The sequence below is a fragment of the Lonchura striata genome, chromosome 7 (genome assembly GCF_050655825.1).
Source record: "Lonchura striata isolate lonStrDom1 chromosome 7, ASM5065582v1, whole genome shotgun sequence".
Lineage (NCBI taxonomy): Eukaryota > Metazoa > Chordata > Aves > Passeriformes > Estrildidae > Lonchura > Lonchura striata.
In genome coordinates, this window is record NC_140709.1 from 5815100 (window position 1) to 5834466 (window position 19367).

At 42.8% G+C, this 19367-nt stretch overlaps 1 protein-coding gene across 1 annotated transcript in view; it reads left to right on the top strand.

Annotated features, from left to right (window-relative positions):
- The window catches only part of NXPH2 (neurexophilin 2), a 35425-nt gene extending 28670 nt beyond the window's left edge, over positions 1–6755 (top strand). The window contains exon 2 of the mRNA XM_021548684.4: positions 3944–6755. Within this exon, the coding sequence (XP_021404359.3) occupies positions 3944–4687 (744 nt within the window). The 3' untranslated portion in view covers positions 4688–6755. The remainder of the gene's footprint in view (positions 1–3943) is intronic.
- The last annotated feature ends 12612 nt before the right edge of the window (positions 6756–19367 follow it).

Sequence of the window (19367 nt, forward strand, 5' to 3'; positions counted from 1 at the left end):
AATATTTTTCACTATAGTGATGCATTATAGTGAAATGGAAAGATGCTGAGGAAGTAGTTTTTTTCCAGCATGTGCTGCATTCTTTTAATACAGATTTTTTTTTTTATTGCCCGGAAATTGCTAACCAATGTGAATAAACAGCTGAACAAAGCCATTGGCCCTTCCTCACTAACAGCAAAATGCAGCCAGCGAGGGAAGGGCCTTGGGAAAAACCAAGTGTTAGAGCTGAGTTCTCTTATATTGCAGAAAGCTTTATTCAAAACAGGACAAAAATTTGCACTCCTCAAAGGTTTTACATTACAAAAGCACAAACACTGTTCACATCTCTGAGCAGTGTCCCCTCCTTCCTGCTGCTGTGGCAGGCACTGAGCAGAACCAAGCAGTTCTTTGTTAAATTCTTTTTTTACCCAATATTTGCAAAACACAACCAATTTACCCCCCCGCCCCCATACACAAGGTCCCTTCCCTGCAGCCCTCTGAGATGACAGAAATTCTGTCAGCTCCTGAATCTCACTCCTGTAATGAAATTAGTGGAACAAGACAGCACTAGGATGGAGCAGAGTCAAGAATTAATGCTGTGCAAGACTGGAGAATCCTACAGCCTTGCAAAATACTTCAAAAAATAGGAGGAAAAAGATACTCAAGCAAAGTGTAAAGTACAGGTTTCTGCAGTGCCTAGGAATTGCTGTCTGGGCCTTAAACAGGAGTATTAGATTCTTATAATTCAATTTATCAATGATTTCACATTCCTTATGAAAGCTGTTTTGCTGCCACATGAAATAGCCCAGGACACTGTAGCTCCAGGGGTGTGTTTCATCACTCCATGAGTAAACCTCATTTGGTGTAACAATTACATAAATAAAGGTAGCAGCAGTATAGCAAGGCACAATTCTGTGATTTCACCATCATGGGCTTGAAATACTTGTGCCCTGATGTTATTGATGTGGCAAACCTGCCTGGCTTCTGCATGCATTAATGTTTCCCACCCTTCAGCCATCCCCAACCCTATACCCACATATTTCTTCTTTTCCTATCAGAGCCTTCAGCAAGGCACCCCTGGGAAAGCAGCACTCTGCCATCTCATCTGGTGTGAGAGCCCCCAGAAGAGACATACACTGAGCACATGGCTCAATGTCCTCTGCATCCCCTCATGAAAGGCGAGGGGAGAAAAGCCAAGGAGCCATTGCAGGATTTCAATAAGCTTTGCAGAAGACAAGTAGCCCAGGAGGATATTTGAGGGTGTTCCTGTGCCCTTGCCAGAGGACAGTCAGAGCTGGGTGCAGGCACCAGCAAAGCCAGATTCCCCTCTAACAAAACAGCTTCCTTTCCTTACATTTCACCTTAAAATATCCAACCACTTTTCCCTCTCAGTTACTAACAGCAATACCAGCTGTAGGTGCCCATGGTTTGAGTGGTCATTAGCATTTTAAATAGCATTTCATTTAGCCATGCAAATGAGGAAAGTTTCTGGTATTCCAGCACTACCAGGCCCCTGGGCCCAGCTCTAATCTAGAAATGCAGCAGAAAAGCCTCTTTTTTTGTGCTTCTCAAGGCCTCAGGTCAGGTTTGGGATAGGTGAACGTGTGCAGCACTTCTTGCTTCATGTGAGCAGAGTCACTTCTCTGCAGCAGGGGAGTGATTTCCTTGGCAGTGCACATGGCCAGCGTTCTCAGCATCACACAGCTGATCCTGGGCTGGTGACAGGCTTAGGAGTGGCTGAAGAACCACACATAAACATGACAGAGCTTCACCAGGAACTTTCCATCACAGCAGAAGTGATGTTTCCCCCAGCATCATTATGACAGAGCTATTTGGCCTGGTACAGATCAGCATCTGTCACTGTTTCCATTAGAATCTCCTATTTCCCCGGGTTCCTAGCTCAGCCATAAAAAAAAAAAATAAGATGGAGGCAGAAAGTTGACATACAAGTTCTCGGGCTGAGAAAGATCACTGTTCTCTTTTCTTCCCCCACTTTTAATCTGAAGAAGGAAATAAGGTATTTTTGCAGATACACCTGGCCTACTGCATTTCCACCCAGCCATGGATTTATTTCTAGTAAAAAATAAGTGATAGTACAAGTGGAATGGCCTTAAGATGAAGGAGGTCAGGTTTGGATTAGTTATTAGGAAGAAATTCTTTCCTGTGAGGGAGATGAGGCACTGGAACAGGTTCCTGATAGTGTTCAAAGCCAGATGAGAAGGTCCCTACCCATGGCAGTGGGTTTGGAAATGAGTGATCTTTAAGACCCCTTTCAACCCATTTTGTGATTTTATGATTTATCAATAGTGATAGTCACCCTTTATCATTCAAGCTGTGAATGTTGCTGCTGTTGCACATTTCATCTTAATTACTGCATTAGGGGTGATCAGGAAGGACACGTGATAGTAGTAGTGGGTTTGGGCTCTGGTTTGGAGCCTATTGCTGCAGAACAGGCCCTAGTGAAGATTAAGGGCTTTGGAGTTTCTAATCTTCACCAGATTATAAAATGAAAAATTGCAATTTATAGAAATAACAGCTGGATATTGTAAAACCAGAGCCCTGTGAGGAACCAGAGGTGTAGAAGACCCTTTGGGATCAGGAGCAGAAGGAAAAGCAAGCTCAGGATTGATGTTTCCCTCATGAGACACAAGGAACAAAATTCCATCCCACACATTCCATGTTTGCGTTCCGTGTTTTGGCTGCCTTATGCAAACTTCCAGCCTGTAATGTTGCTGTGGAGAGTAAAACCCCATCCCTGCATTAGTTATATTGGGATCCACCACCCGGATCCTGGCACTGTGGGATCAGTGGCCAGGAGGAAGGGCCAGCAGCAGTTTGTCACCAGGGACACGGGCAGGACAACAGTGTCCTTTCTTCTTCCCGTTTTAAACATCTCTTTGTTCTGTTCACACGGTTTGTAGAAATAGACGCAGCTGAAAAAGTTTTTCTTTTGTACATTAGGATGACCGTGTAAGGCAGTTCTAAACAGAACAGACCCTAAAAACGCCTTCTCCAAAGCTTCTACTCAAGATTTAAAGGACTTAAAAAGTCAGATAATCATTTCTATCCTGTTGAAACACAGATCTTGCTTCTGACCTCTGGATCATACACTCGAATTATACATTTCCAAAAGGATTCCTCTGCCAGAGAGCAGGAAGAACACACCTGGGAAATGTGTGTCTCCACTGAGTTGGAAATTTTACTGAGATCTGTGTGTTTGACTCTGAAATCTTAAGGCCATTCTGTCACTACTAGAAAGAGGTTTTGCTTTCTGATTGCAGACTCAGCTTGGCCTTGTCCAGAATCTTAAAACTGAGCTGTGCTGTGTGGCTGGGAATGCTCAGCACTTCTGGAAGGCTGTGCTAAGCACAGGCAGCTGTGCAGCTGAAACCAGCACACCAAAACAAGGCCATGTTCACTGTGTCAAACTAAGGGCACAAACGTGCAAACTAAGTTTGGATCAAATGGAAAAAGCAACACCAGAAAAGACAAATGTGCAATGAATGGTTTAGGAGACAATTACACCAACAGAACAGGATTTTAAGCCTAAACCAGCTAAAAGGTTGTGGGGAGAAAAGGGAAGGGACTGAGAAATCGTGCTGTTCTATTTCACTCAATTTTTTAGCAGAGAGGCCACTTTGGTCTTCAGGGTTTCCACTTTCCTTAGTCAGGTATTCACCTAATAAATCTGTGAGCATGGGGCTTGCTCTTGCACATCACAGCCATCAGCCTGTCCAGAGGCTTATCCCCATGGATGTTTCCTACTGAGATTTTTGCATCTTCCATAAGCTATTTTGAGTAAAATCCCTGACCTTTCATAGAACAGTAGAAATTTCTCATTGCAGTGGTCCATGTGACCGATTCAGACCCTATGGGTATAAAAATAAATATGAATGGCTCCTCCTGTGTCTTGGCTGTGTTATTTCCCCCCTTCACACTGCTCTCCCTTTCTGTTTCGGAGCAGGTGTTCTGTGACACCAGGCGGGTCGTGCAAGCCGCAGACGTGCTGGACTGGGAAGACAAGGATGCTGCAGAGACACTGGTTGACAACGTGGTTCACTCCAGGATCATCAACCCTCTACGCCTCTTTGTTAAACCATCTCCAGTGCTGAAACACGGCCAGGTGTCCTACTCGGACACCATAGAAAACTTTTGGGATTGGTTGTCCAACATCACGGAGGTTCAGGAATCTCTGGCACGAACTAAACGCAGACCTATAGTAAAAACTGGGAAATTCAAGAAAATGTTTGGATGGGGTGACTTCCACTCCAACATCAAAACTGTAAAGCTGAACCTCCTGATCACGGGGAAAATCGTCGATCACGGCAACGGAACCTTCAGCGTTTATTTCCGACACAACTCCACGGGTCTGGGGAATGTTTCTGTCAGCCTGGTGCCACCTTCCAAAGTGGTGGAGTTTGAACCATCCCCACAGTCCACGCTGGAGACCAAGGAGTCCAAGTCCTTCAACTGCCGCATCGAATACGAGAAAACAGACCGCGCTAAAAAAACTGCCTTGTGCAACTTTGACCCTTCCAAGATCTGCTACCAAGAACAGACCCAAAGCCATGTCTCCTGGTTGTGTTCCAAACCCTTCAAAGTCATCTGCATTTACATCGCTTTCTACAGCGTAGATTACAAACTGGTGCAGAAGGTCTGTCCCGACTACAACTACCACAGCGAGACGCCGTACCTGTCCTCCGGCTGACCCGGCCCAGGACTGGGGGTCACTCACAAAAATGAGCATTCCCATTAACCTTTTGGAGAAGAATATGTTTTCCTATCAGGTTAAAAAGTCTCTAAAAACTGTAGCTGTGTTTGTGCTGTATCGTAACTAATCCAGCTGTTTATGTAACAGTCGTTTTCATTTGAGGCCGTCGCATTTTAGCGCTCTCATCCTTCGTAAGGGAACTGCCAGGCAGGCACAAGAAAACATCAAACAAAATTATATCTGTAATGAACACTGATCTTAAAGATCAGTTTTTTAAACAACTCCATGGCAGAGAAATTGTCTTTTACTTGAATTGGACAGCACTTAGCAGGTCCTATTTCTGATTGGGAACTTTAGGTGACAATAAGAAAGAACAAATGATGAAGTGGCCTCAAAGCTGCTCATACTCAAACTTCAAATAAACAGCTCTCCCACTGATTTCATAAAGAATGTTACACAGAGGGCTCATGTAGTCAAGTCCAAATATTGAGAGGAAGTGCTAATTCTTTGATAAAAAAGAAAATAAACTGCATTTTTATGAGTTGTAGTAGCTGTAGGTGTTCATTGAAGTAAAGAGTCAGTAGTTCTTCTTTCAGACTTCCTACCCATGGATATGCAATGATGTAATTAGACCTTGATGAGCTTTAATTTATTAGACACTACAGGTGTACACGTGTGGTACACATTCCTTCCTCCCATGCCCACCACTGGGTTTGAGTCCTCTCACACATTCACACAAGCACACATACCCCAGTATTAGCTTTGCAGCAACAGAGAATCTATAAATACCTGGGAAAAAGATAATCTCTGTTTAAGTCAACCTGGTCTAGTGAAATGTGCTCCTGCCTATGGCAGGGGGCTTGGAACTGGAAGATCTTTAGGATTCATTCCAACCCAAACCATTCTGTGATTCTCTGAACTGTAGCAGGGGCTGGCTTCCAGGCAAAGGAAGCAAGTGTTTTACTATCCAGCCCCTGAGCATTAAAGTGCAGCAAGGAAAACACATCACAGCACAAGGATGATACCTGAACAAGCAGCTTTCTCTTTCTTGGCACCAGTTGCTCCCCTAGCACTGCACTGTTCAGCTTAAGTCAAAGTATCAGCCATGACAAAGAGAGAGAACAACAAAAATCTATGCACCTTCACCTCATAAAGCACATTTGAAACTGTTAACATAAATACTCATCCAGGCTGTCCCCCAGGGCAGAACCAGCTCCCTGCACTGCAGCTGGTGCAAGGGAGGCTCCAGCCATGGCTGTGCTCCACCAGGTGTGGCCCCACTGCAATCAGGAGTGGTTTTGGCTCTGGCCATGCACCCCTTGTGCTTTCTCTGGGTACTGATCTGCTGCCAATCTGCTCTCCTGCTCCTTGGTGACAGCTCGATGTCACAGGTCCTGTGGAAGGAGCTGGCTGAGGAAGTGCCGATTGCCTCCAATCAGACTTGCACACAGGGTTCAAGAAGTTACACACAGTTTAAATAAAGCACTATTGAAATACTGTTTGGTGATGTGCACACAGACAAGTGACTGTGGCAGCTCGGAAGGACTCACTCATGAGATTAATTCTGATTTCCTTGGTAAAGACTCACACAAAAAAAATTACTCTGTTAAAAATATACGACTAACTGGGTGATTTGTTTTTCTCTTTAGCTGACAAATTTAAATGTGTGGTTTAGTTTGATCAATAATCTCAATGTTTTCCTTCATCTTATTTCATACAGAGTCTCTCCTGGTCTATAATGATGTTTTTTAGTTTGCCTATTCCTGTCAATTCCTATTTGGTCTACTTTGTATTCTGTATAGCGTGTCCTCGCCCCAGCTGTACATGAGCTTGGATTTATTGCTATGAGTTCAGTGGTTGGTGCTTTTGTAACTTAGCTGTAAGCCATGATTTTATTGCCATGCATTTTTACTCAGCACTGTAGGCAATTAAAAGAAAACCCTACATGCTATTTATTGTAGAGTATGTGGAAACCATGTATGTACATACACTTAAATATGTGTACATATGCAGAACATATGTGTACATGTATTTGTATGTAAATAAAGAGAATTTATTAAATCTGGCACTTGCTTGTGGCCCATTTGATGTTTAGTTTTAAATGTTGCATGTATGAACACAAAGTAAAACTAAGGCACAGCAACATTTCACTGCACATTTTTGCCCAGCTGGAATTTGTTTTCCTAGGAGATATTTAAATGTATGCTATAGTGAACTGTGTACAAGCCTAGGCAGAGGAGGTTCAGCAGCATTCCATGAGATTTGAGAAATGAAGCACGTGTTTTGACAAAGGCAATCCTTAACAGTTTAATAATTGCACCAGGTACCATTAAAAGTGAGGGGGAAAGTTTAAATTGGACAACATTCCCGAGCAGGAACAGCCTGGGAGAGAGGGCAGCTCGCTGCTGATTCAGCCCTTGCTCAGTTCCTCATCAAAAGGGGAGCTGGATTCTCCTCCTCCCAGGCTGAGCTTTCCAGGCCTCAAAGACAAGCCCTGGGAGAATCTTACCCTGGTCTCCTCCCATGAGCCCTGGCACAAGGAGCAGCCTGGCAGCTGGAGCAGGAGCAGAGGGAGGAGCCGTGGTACCAAACTCCATCACAGCCACCGAGTCCTCACCACTCTTCTTCCAACCACAATACCCTATGAATCAGCTTAAATGCAGGTGGTTGTCATTTTTCTGCAGTTTTTCTTTCAGATCAGTTTTGAAAACATAAAAAAAAAATTGGTTACATTCTTACTGCAGTCAAAATCTGCTTAAGAAGAAATTATTTGCAACCACCAGGGTAAGCAAAATACAGTGCAATGGTGACAGGTGTGATTAGGTCAGATGTCATGCTGCCCATGTAAACAAAACTAAATGTGATTTCATTTCACACAGAACAGGCCATGTTTTTAAAAACATTTTCCTATGTAGCAGGTGACTGTTTCAGACAAGTTTCAAATTGTTGCTATTATGGCTCTTATTCAAAGGATTTTGAAAGAAAAACTTGAATTATTAAATACCATTTTTAAAAAGCATCTTGAGTGGGCAATGGCAATTTATGACTACAGCAACTTAATCTAGAAGTTTTTAATATACAGGTTTTATATAGCCTTTATTTAATCCCAATCGCCACAGGACAGTTTTGCACACATTGGTATCAGTGAAAAATTCATAGAATCATGGAATATCCTGAGGTGGAAGGGTCCCACAGGGATCATTGAGTCCAGCTGCTGGCCCTGCACAGGACACCCCAAAATCCCACCTTGTGCCTGAAGCACTTCCTGAACTTTGGCAGGTTGGGGGCTGTACCTGCGGAGTTCATATTAAATATATAAAATTCTTGCTAAATACATTTCCTGTTGTTTTCCCCACCCAATGGGGAGAACATGAAAAATTTCCAATAAAAAAGCTCATCCATGACAAACATACAAAGCCTCAGCTTTTTTCTTTAGCCAGCACTCTGTGCAGAGCTGCAGGAACCGTGCACATCCACAGTTTTTTAATCATTCCAACTGAAGGAAGTAACAGCTCGGGGTTTTTCTTCTTTTCCCCCTGAAGAATTTTGTCCTCTGGACCTTCAGATTTCGGATTTCCCTGCAGCCCTCACCAGTGGGCACATCCTGCTGGGAGCTCTTCATCCTCCCTGGTGCCATGGGGACCACGAGGCAGTGCCAGGCCCTCACAAGGGGCAGCAGGGCAGAGAACAGCAGAGAGCTGAGCCCCGTGTGCCATGAGCTACCTGGGGTTGCACATTTGCTTTTTAGGGTGAATTTGGAAATGAGCAAACCCCTGGATGATCCTGAGGCAACTGGAAAATCTCTCACAGCAACCAAGCAACTGTGTTCCGTGCAGATCAGCATCCTGTGCTGCTTTTCTTTTTAAATTGTAATTCAAGGACATTAGAATTTGCTATTTGTTTTATGCTCTGTTGACCAGCATAATCTGGATAATGTTTTATTTATAGTATAATAATGATTCGTCATTAGCACTGTCTCTATTCAAATTTGCACAGTTGAAAAGACAATAACAAGCTGCTCTACACTAAGTAGCTCAATGAAACACACATCAATCAAGTAGATTTTTAGCTGTAGGGTGTCTAGTTTGAAAAACAAGACTTTGCCATTCCCACCTCTCCCTCGTGAGCACCTCCTGCACATTGTCCATCAGGAGCAGCATCCTTTTGTTTTGGAGCTAACAAATCAGGTGGGTTTACAGAAGAGGAGTTGAATTGTCGTGAAATATCCTGCTTGGTGTCAAACCATGCCTCCCTTGGGGGTTGGTGAGCTTGGGGCTGCAAAACCCATTCAGATCTGCAGCCAGGAGTGATGGGAACTGAGCAGAGTCCACAGGACATAGCCAAGGCTGCTGCCACCAACTCCATGGCACAGCTCTGCAGCCCCAAATACCAGGGGGTTGTCAGTGAGAAGCAAGGCCAGAGCTGTTGGTACCCTCAAGGAAGAACCCCAGCCATCCTAACAGAGTTTTGAAAGGGGGAAAAAAAAAAATCACAAAAAAAAAGCTATTTTCAAAGATGTAATTCAGTCTCCAACTCAGCACAAATCCAGCACCAGCTGCAGCCCAATTAAAAAGCAATTACAGTCATGGGAAAACAGTTTAGCTGGAGAAGAAAAAACCCTACCTGCATAAACAGTGGTGGGAGTCTAAAATAGACTCCAAAAGAAATATCAGCACCTTCCTATTCAACAGGAGTGGAAATCTGCTTTTGTCCTCAAGCCAGAACAGAGGGAAAAAAGCTCCACTGCTTCAGGGACTTTTAAATGTATTTTCTTCACTTTATGGAAAATGCAGTGAGATCAGGCCATGGGTGAGACCTCCACATGGGCCATGCACGTGAGAGCTGCACTCAGAGATGCTCCTGCTCCCTTCCAGCTCGGAGATCTGGGACCCCTGAGCCAGACCCAGCTGAGCTGAGGCTCAGAGGTGAGGGGCATTCCCCTGTGCAAGGCAGAAGCTCAACTGCCTTTCCCAGCTGCCAGCAGAGCAGGGATTTGGCACACCGTGGTGTCTTCTGGCTTGTCAGGAGGCCAGACTTAGAACCACACCCAGAGCTGGGCCATGGCAGCAGGACAGGGGCACCACAGGACATGGCCTGATGGCAGTGATGCCTCAGGTTTTAGCTTTTATAGTTTTCAGGTTCTGTCCCGCTTTAGTGTGTTAGTCTAGGCTTCATATTAGGAGATGGTGAGCTCTCTTCACAGAGCAGGGAGACAAAAATTCCTTCTCTAGCTGGGGACCAAAGACAAATGATCCAAATCTCAGCCCCAAGAGCATAAACAGCATGGACTGAAAAGAGAAAAACAAGAAGGATGGGACTTCATAACCTAAAACTGTAATTGGATAAACAACTCCAATATGCTTTTTCTTCTTTTCCCCCTGAAGAATTTTGTCCTCTGGACCTTCAGATTTCGGATTTCCCTGCAGCCCTCACCAGTGGGCACATCCCGCTGGGAGTTCTTCAGCCTCACTGGTGCCATGGGGACCACGAGGTTCACTAGTAAAGTGAGACACCTCATGACTGGTTGTCCATTTTGGTTCATCTTGGGTGTAGCCCTGGCTGGGTTCTTGTGCTGCCCAAGGTGCATCCATTGAGGCCTCCTAATAAATCCCTCCTTTATTCTTTAGCTCTGTCTATTCTCTGTTCTGGGTCAGCCTTCACAAGGCATCAGCAGGAGCTGAGCACAGCCACGACAGAGGAGCAACAGCTGCCCCAGGAACCCTTTCCCAGACACCCCAGTGCTCCCCTTGCCTCTCATGTAAACCATCCTTGGAAAACAAGGCAGCTTTTTTGGCAGCCTGATCCCAGACCAGCATTCAGTCCTCACCTGCTCCCTTGCCCTTGGCAGCCCTGCATTTCAGCCCCCTAGGATGAAAATCCCATTTCGTCCTTCTCTTGCCTCATTCCCAGACAATTCGTGGCTCTTTCATCATTACAGACCAATTAAGCCTCGGCCACCTTATCTTAACAGCTCCAAATAAGCTGGTGATCTTCCTGAAAGGTGATACATTATAATTGGTTCCAAATTGCCAGGAAAGAGAATAGTGAAACATGAAACTTGGAGGTTATTTGAAGTAGCCCTGAAGTTAAAAATGGCCAAAAACACCACCCCCACCAAAAGCTATCAAGGGGTTTGCTTGGAACTTTTAGTCAGTGTTGCTTCCCAGAAAACAAGACTTGGTATTTTTTGGTATCTTGGATCTAGAGATCCTGCCTGGAGCAACCTGGTCTAGGGAAGGTGTCCCTGCCCATGGCAGGGTTTGGAAGGAGAAGGTCTTGAAGGTTCCTTCCAACCCAAACTATTTTGTGATTGAACTGATAAACACCCAAACAGCCACGGGAGAAACACCCCAGTTATGAGGTTTTAGAGGGGTGGAGAGCACTTCACTCTGCCCACATCTCAAAAGCCCCTGATGACATGCAACTCGCACCATGGTGCTCTAGAGAATGACCAAAAAAAAAAAAAAATCAGTTCAGGTTTTCAAACACATAAAGTTCATTTAACTTGGACAGGAGAACACGTTCTGGCTTAGCAGGAAACTGCTCTGAGAGGAGCTGTCAGTCCATTCTAAGCCAGCAGTAGTCCTTACAAGAAGAGGTGGTGGAGGAGTGTCTGAAGCAGGTGATGCTGAGCACTGCTAACATGGGAGCACAGAATATTTAACACAGATTTCTGAGCAGGTAAACTAAAGGATTAAAAACTATTTCAAGTTGCCTTATTGAAGATGATAAGCGAGCCTATTTATTAAATGGTACTTAGAGCTACTTAATTCCAATCCACTTCTCATGTCAGATATATTTAACTGAGGCGTTTCTGACTTCAATCGGGGAAGATTTGGATTAGTCAAAGTGCCCAGGGAAAACAACACCAGCTCACCCAGCTGCTTGAAGGCAATGCCACACAGGGAGATTGATCTGCCCCGAGGGAATAACCTCCCTCTTTCACTTCCAACACTCGGTTTTAAAATAAAAATACCACAAATACTACAAATACCAAGCCTACAGACTTTTGTCACAGCCAAGCACAATCTGAGTGCTCCAAGCAAAACCAGCAGCACAGATGAATGGTGTGCAGGGCTGCCCACATCCTCCAGGTCAGCAAGGCTCAGCAGTGTCCAGACATTAGGAGGCACTTATATCTGGCAAAAAGAGGGGAGAGAGAAATCTATTTTAATTCACCACTCTAATTATCTTTAAAACAAGCATAGCCCCTTATTTAAAATATGAGTATTGAATTGTGTTGCCAGAAGCAGATTAATTTCAGCCTCCAGGAAAAACTCTTGAGTTTATTTCACACTGACTTTATTCCCACTTGAATTAAGTTCCTGATGCTACACCAACTCATTTGAATTTTTTGAATTGGTTTTGCATAGTATCATTTACTGATGTACTATCTTTAATTACATAACACACATACACTCTCCAACTGCATTATTAATGAAAGTGTTTTTAATTAAATGGCTCTCGGCATAATATTCAGTCATTAATTTCACATGCTCAGGATGTGGAGAGATTCTATTCTGATGGTCTGGGGAAGCTCTGCACTTCAGATGAGGGATACTTGCAAAGTGATAGTTTTGGAGACAAGTTGGAATCATTATAATGAGCACAGAATTACCTCCTCAGCAGCTGCTGCTGCAGTTCTGCTCTGCTGGGCTTTAGCTGTTCTTAGCTCAAGTGCTTCTTTTGCTCTGCCACACTTCACCACTGGTAATTTGAAAATGCCTCTCCCTGGACTCACGGAGATTCCGAGGTGAGTAATCTCAGAGTTATCTTTTAGGAACAATTTACACTTAGACAATGGCACTAAGGCTGCACCCACTGCAATAAAAAGCTTCACACCCTCCTCCCTAATTATGGTCGCCCACCTGGCTCCACTCTCAGCCTCTCTGTGCTCTCAGGAGTGACAAAGAACGTTCACACTCCTCCAACAGGAATCTTTTCTGCCCATGGAGACACACACTGGCACATCATGCAGTCATTGCCGTGAGCATCCTTCACCTGCTGCAAAAGTTGCCAGTTATGGCCAAGAGGCACAAAAGGAGCATTTTAATTTTTTTTTTCTCCTGCAAACTAGCACAAATTTACAATTTCTTCATGCAGAGATGGCAGGAGGACCTCTTTTCCAGTCCAGCTTGGAAAAGAATGCCCACCAAGGCAGTCCTGCACAACTTTTCCTCAAAGTCTGCAGGAAGGACTAATTTCCACCTCAGTTTATGCATTCTATTGATTGATGAAAAAGAAATTTCATTTAAAATAAAAAGAATTCCTAGGACAGCATTTTCAAGGAAGACTTTGGGGGTCCTGGGGGTAGTTTTCTTTTTGTTTTTCTAGAAGAGCTCAAAGGGACTTGAGAGCAACAAGACTGCACACTTTAGTACCTGTTTCATCTGTGAATTATGTGGTAAATTCTGTCCATCCTCCACAAAGGCAACTGCAATTAGAACTGGTTTTGGATATGATTCTTCCTGGGACTCTTTAATTAGTCCCTAGTCTAGATAGCCCTGGACTTTTGTTTTTGACTAATGAAGTCCTTCTCTTTTAAAAATCCTCTAATTTCTTAGGTTTAAAAGAATTTTCCCTAGTGTTAATGCACACAGGGAGGGAAGCGGCTTTTCCCATCCCATTGTCCCAGAGTGTCACATCTCACTCGCCAGCCCATTGTCCCAGAGTGTCACATCTCACTCGCCAGCCCATTGTCCCAGAGTGTCACATCTCACTCGCCAGCCCCTCTGCCTCAGCTCCATCTCCTGCTGTCAGCCACACTGCACTCCTCTGCTGGGCTGCCCTGCAGCTCTGTCCTTCCCCAGCTCAAGCCTGGCCCTTCCAGCCCTGCTCCTTCAAAAGAAAAACAAAAACTTTACTCTGTCAAAAAGATACTAAACATGGACCTCCAGCACATTTACAGTGGATTTTTGAGAAATTACTAATATTTTTGTATGACAAGATTAATGATAATATATGCCCACATTCCCAGCACTTCATGTCTACATAAAACATTGTGCCATAATGAAGATAATTGAAAGTATGACTTCCATCAATATTTAATTAGCATTTGGTGCTAACTCATTATTTTGGTGCAATTAATTTGACATCTTGCTGTATGGCCTGCACAGATTTCCTCCTAGAGGGTTGTTTTATTGGTGGGACATACATAACATAAGACATGTGCACCTTCCCCAGGGACTTGAGGGGACTGTGAAATATGGAGAATTTGACTGACATTTTAATCTACTGCAGGATACAAAAGCACATTAAAGCTCACAATGTGCACGTGCATTTGGCTCAGGCATTTCTGCAATAAGGGCAATATTCTGCTAAACCAACATTTTCAGAAAACAAACCATCATCACACCAGGCTCTTCCATGTGGCTTTGTTCAAATCCCTTTTCCAGGCTGCAGAAGGACACACATGGTGTCAGCAAGGACTAAAGAAAGATTCTCTTCCCTTCCAAATGATTTCCGCAGTTCTTCCCAAGAGCAGTGAGAGCAGCCCTGCCCCCACCCACTCAGGAACAGGTTACTGAGCCCAGCACAGCCAGAATCTCTCCCTTACTGTCATTCCCCTTCACCCACTCCCAGCAGCTGATAGCCAGGAGAGGGAGACAAAATAAATTCTGCAAGGTACAAATGGGAACTAATACCTGACCTACCATGTGAAAGGGACCAAGTCCTTCCAACCCAAATCCACTGGAAATAAAAGCACTCATCACCCTCTGCTTATCCATTATTTGACGACTCTTCTGTTGATGTACAAGAAAACAATCACAACATCAGCAAACTGCAAGGGCCCCATTGTTCCTCTGGCTGCTCAGCTGCTCCCACTGCCCTGGGGTGGGCACTGGGGTGGGCACTGGGGTGGGCACGGGGGTGCCCTCCTTCACTTCACCCCAGCTTCAGGATCCAAGCCAAACTTCTGAATAAAGAGCTGCTGACAACCCCTCGCACTGTGGCTGTGGCAGGTGAGCAGTGCCAGCCTCACCCCTCGCCTCCCTCCAGGGCAGCATTGCCCTCCCAGCTCTTTAACCCCCGGGGAACTGCAGGAATAGAAGCCAATTCGCACCAAGTTTAGCCCTACAAGAAGCAAGCAAAGATTACAAAATTATGACAGCACTATTGATGGTTCTGTGGTGAGAATCTCTACATACAGCTAAATAAAGCTTATTTTAATTCCTGATGCTGTCCCACTGGCACTGAACATTGCTGAGCCAGCCCTAGGTTCAATTCTTCCTTCTAAACAATGAAGAAAAATACAGCAGGAAGAACTTCTTTCCGTCTTTGTAATTAATGCAAAAACACAAACTAGGTTTATTTTATTATTATCTTTATGTTAAAGATAATCTCAGTGCAATAGCACCTTCCCCTACATGTTTTTATCCAGGGAAATCAGAACAAATGTTTAGTTTGCTTTCTGCAAACAAGCAATAAGATTATGGATCCTTTTGACAGCACTGACAAAGTAAATACAAGAACTGTTCATAGTATGACTATGACCAAGAGTGTAACTTTGAGTATTTATTACACAAAATTGGCCCAACTTAAAAATGCTTACTTTTACACCACATGGACGACCCTCAACAGCTGATTATTAAAAAAAAAAAAAAAATACCCAAACCTGGTCCTTGAAACATTTCTCCTTTAAAGTGATAAAATACCTGCACTTTTTACCTTTGCCTTGTTTTCCAATTGCCCAGAATATTCCAATACCTTATTGGAAAACTGCAGCCTCCTGCTGAGTGTGTACCTTGGTTACCAAATCAACACATTCTGAACACCCACACTATTTTTTTCAGGACAATTCTTCCGTAAAGCCAGTTTTTATACTCTCCTTAAGTACTTCAATTATGATTTGTACAGAATATTCAGAGGTGAATCTAACTGGGGCACACTGCCCCAGTAAACACTACATATTTATCTGGGTGGCAAAACAACTAGAATGAAGTATTTATTGATTTAAAAAGTAGTTGAAACTGCCAACACTCCATTTCTCAGATGAAGTGTATCTAAACAAAAAGGATTTCTTGAGCTACCCAAAGAGATGCTGATTTCAGACACACAGACCCTGCCACTCTTGCAGGCTCCCAGAGCTGGGGCAGGTTTTGGGTTTGTTTTAATGAGTCAAATGTTGGATACCTGCAGAGCAGCATGGAAAACCTGAGCTTCTGTGCAGACAAAAAAACAGGGACTTTCAAAATCTCATGCTACTAATTTTAAATGCAAAATTTGTATGATTATTTATTTGGATAAATCCTGCCATGGGTGCAAGGGTAAAACAAAATTAATGACAACATAAAGGAGGCATATAGAGACTCTAAAAATAAAATAAAATAAACAAGCCAAAATCAACCTCTGAAAAGCAGATTTCCTCCAGAATTTACCCAGCTTTGTCCCACTGCAGCTGGAAATGTTTCCCAAAGCTGATGCAGGATGAGTTGAACTCCCGACAATAACTTTGTACCCCTATATTCCTTACCTATCCACTAAGGAGGAAAACATCTTTACAGGAAAGATTGAAGCCTTGGGTTATGTCCAAATTATTTATTTGGAGAGACCACACTAAACTCCTTAATGCATCCATCTTAATCCCCCTGTTCAACTGGAAATACAAAGTTGAAAATCTGAAAAACCCCAGCACCCCAAAGTAATAACAGACAAACCAGCCTCACTCACATACACAAATCTGTATTATTTTAGAAACGCTGGAGATTGAATATGCAAATTATAAGAATGTATTAATTATCATTAATCATGCCTTCACAAAGACTAGAACTAATTGGAGAAATAATTTGAGAAAATTGAAGTACATGACAGAAAGCATTAGGATTCATTAAGTTTCAATTCTCTGGTCTGTCAGCTTGTCAGTAGATGCCTGCTATTCTAGCACTACTGGTAAAATACTGAGTATTTTCCTAATCTAGTACACAATTTAACCCCTTTTATAGTTTGTTCTGAGATTAACCACATCTGACACTACACATTTTCTGCTAGAAGGCACTGTCATGAGGAAATTTGCATCTCCATTTCTTTAAATCAGCAAAATTGAACTTCCTCAAATTTCACTACAAAGCATTTGCAGGTTCACCAGGTATTTTGTATTTCTGTACATTATTTGAGAGGTGCCAGCACTCATTCAAAAAACACACAAGAGATGAACAGCAAGGCATTTGAAGAAAAAGCTGCATTCAAAGAAATCCACCCTGCCCCATACCCACGCCTCAAATTCATCTTGACCAGAACGGCCAATAAATATGCAAATATTTTATGGCCCTCTATTTGAGTTGAGTTGGTACAAACTCCTGATCCAGCACAGTAACTCCCAGTCCTGCTGAGAGGGAGGAATGAGGGCTTGGTAGTGCAAGAACTCCCTCATGTGTGTGTCTGACAAGGGCAGCCCATCTGCAGGAGGTGACAGTGACAAGATGCACCATTTAATTGACATTTTTTTCTCCATTTAAAAACATATGGTGTGGACTTCACAAAGACCACCAGAGCTCTTAATCTGGGCATAGCACAAGTACCAGAGGCAAGATTAAGTCTTTGCTGGAGGCAAGCATTTTAGTTGTACACTTCAGTAGCAAGTAGGTGGTTTGTTTTAAAGTTTCAAGACTCAATAAATACAGCTGGGTTAGAAAATGGTGCATATAATACATAAAATTAAGTTCAAAGCTTACCAAAAAGTAGCCAGCTTAAAAATGGAAAATATAAATAGTTTATGTGGCACATAAGGTTAAAATAGGTCAGACTGGAGCTAGAGCTTCTATGCTTTAAGATTTCATCCTATTAAAATGTTTTTTGCATACTCTTCAAAATTTAGCTTTTTAAACAGAAATGGCTCAGTCAACTGTGCAGGGAGAAACGTGGGAAGTCAAAAACTGTGACTGCTTAAAATGCAGCACCAGTTGTCTCCATTCTGATCAGCAGCACCAAGTCTGACATGGTGTAATTTATTTTCTGCATGACTATCACTGCCAACGCATGAAACATGCATAAGTTGGGCAAAGCAGAGATTTCCACTCATTATACACCTACCCTTGATTGAAACACAGCACCTGCACGAAAATATTGTTATGCTCCAAACCCTGCTAAAAATGCAAGACAAAAATGTTGGTGTCAGGTAACATTTTCAAAGAAGGCCCTGCTCCCTGCCTGACAGGATGATGATCACCAGGTATTGCTGCAGCTCTGAGGCTCCTTCAGAACACTTGAACCAAGAGCTCAAAACTGGCACTCCTGGTACTTTCTCTGTAAGCCAAGGCCATGCAAACCCTCCAAAGTTGTTTTCCTGAGTCTCAAAATCACAAGCTTGTTTCTGTTCTTTATACTTGACTCCCAAGAAGCCCAATTTTACACTTAGAGCACCAGCTTCACATACTGTTTAAAATATAACTGATTGACACCCCCTGGAATGCCATTCCAAAGCACTCAAGAATTCTCTCAGCTGAGCCTGGGATGGGTTTTTTCCTTGGTGCAGTGTTGTAATGGAAAAAGCAAATCCTTTGCATCTTACATCTGAAATGCTCCACTTGACTCCTTATATTTTTTCCAACTTCCTCTGAGAGTACAAAGAAGGAATCTTCAGAATTGACAAGAAGAAACATGTTCTTCCAGGGGAAAACTGTCAAGATGTTTGCAGAAAAATAAACTGTTCAAGACTAATTTTAAGTGGCAATTAACAGCATTTCCTCTGTTAGCACACTATCACAATGTTAAGTGCAAAGTTATTTGTGTGTAATGGAAGCAGCTGCATCTTTAATGTAATTTACTTAATAAACATGGCAAGTAAAGTGTGTAGTGGAATGGGTAATATTCTACCTTGAATAGTAATTGTAACTGAAGCCATCTAAAACATAGATACTATTTAATAGATACCATTAATACTATGAAGTTTGGAGTAGTGGCACAAAGACTCACCTTAATCAACTTTAATTTCTCACCTGACTGCTCAGGCTGCACTCAAATACTTCAGTATCAACCATCCCTTCAGCACAGGGCAGGACAGGCAATCCTGTACAGCAAGAGATGGTGACAGAGGCTGAGAGGGTAAAAACCACTAGAAATTCAATATTTGAGCTTCTCCCTTTTAAAGAAAGAGGATATACACAGTACTGGACCAACACTGCAAAATAATTTCAATATTCAACTAAAAGGAGAAAAAGCTTTCTTCATGTGTTCTGTTTTCACATTTAAAAAATTGGAATTTGCTATAAAAAAAAAATAGGTGTTAATTTTTTTATGATGACAAGATAAACAATTGGGAAGAAAACCATCTTCAGAAAGGATAAAAATATAGCATTCTAAATAAAAAAATAATGAAGTTTAATATTCTTTGTTTATCTGGAATTTGAAGCTCATGTCAGACATTTGGATTGTATAAATAATTCTGATACCACTCATTGTTAACCAGTCCTGTTCCCCTCAGAGGTTACTGAGCTGTCTGTGGGGATGTGAGTTATGATATTATTGATATAAACCCCATGAGGAACCTTAGACTGGATCATTGTGGAGCCATTTAAGGGATGAATTTTTTGTTTTAAGCACACCTGGAGAATTTTGCATGTACCTACCCAGACACACACTTCTTATAAAATAACTTACCTTGACATCATAATTTTCATGTCCAAAACCACATATCAACAGTGTATTTATAATCACAACAAATAAAGACAGACACACTCTG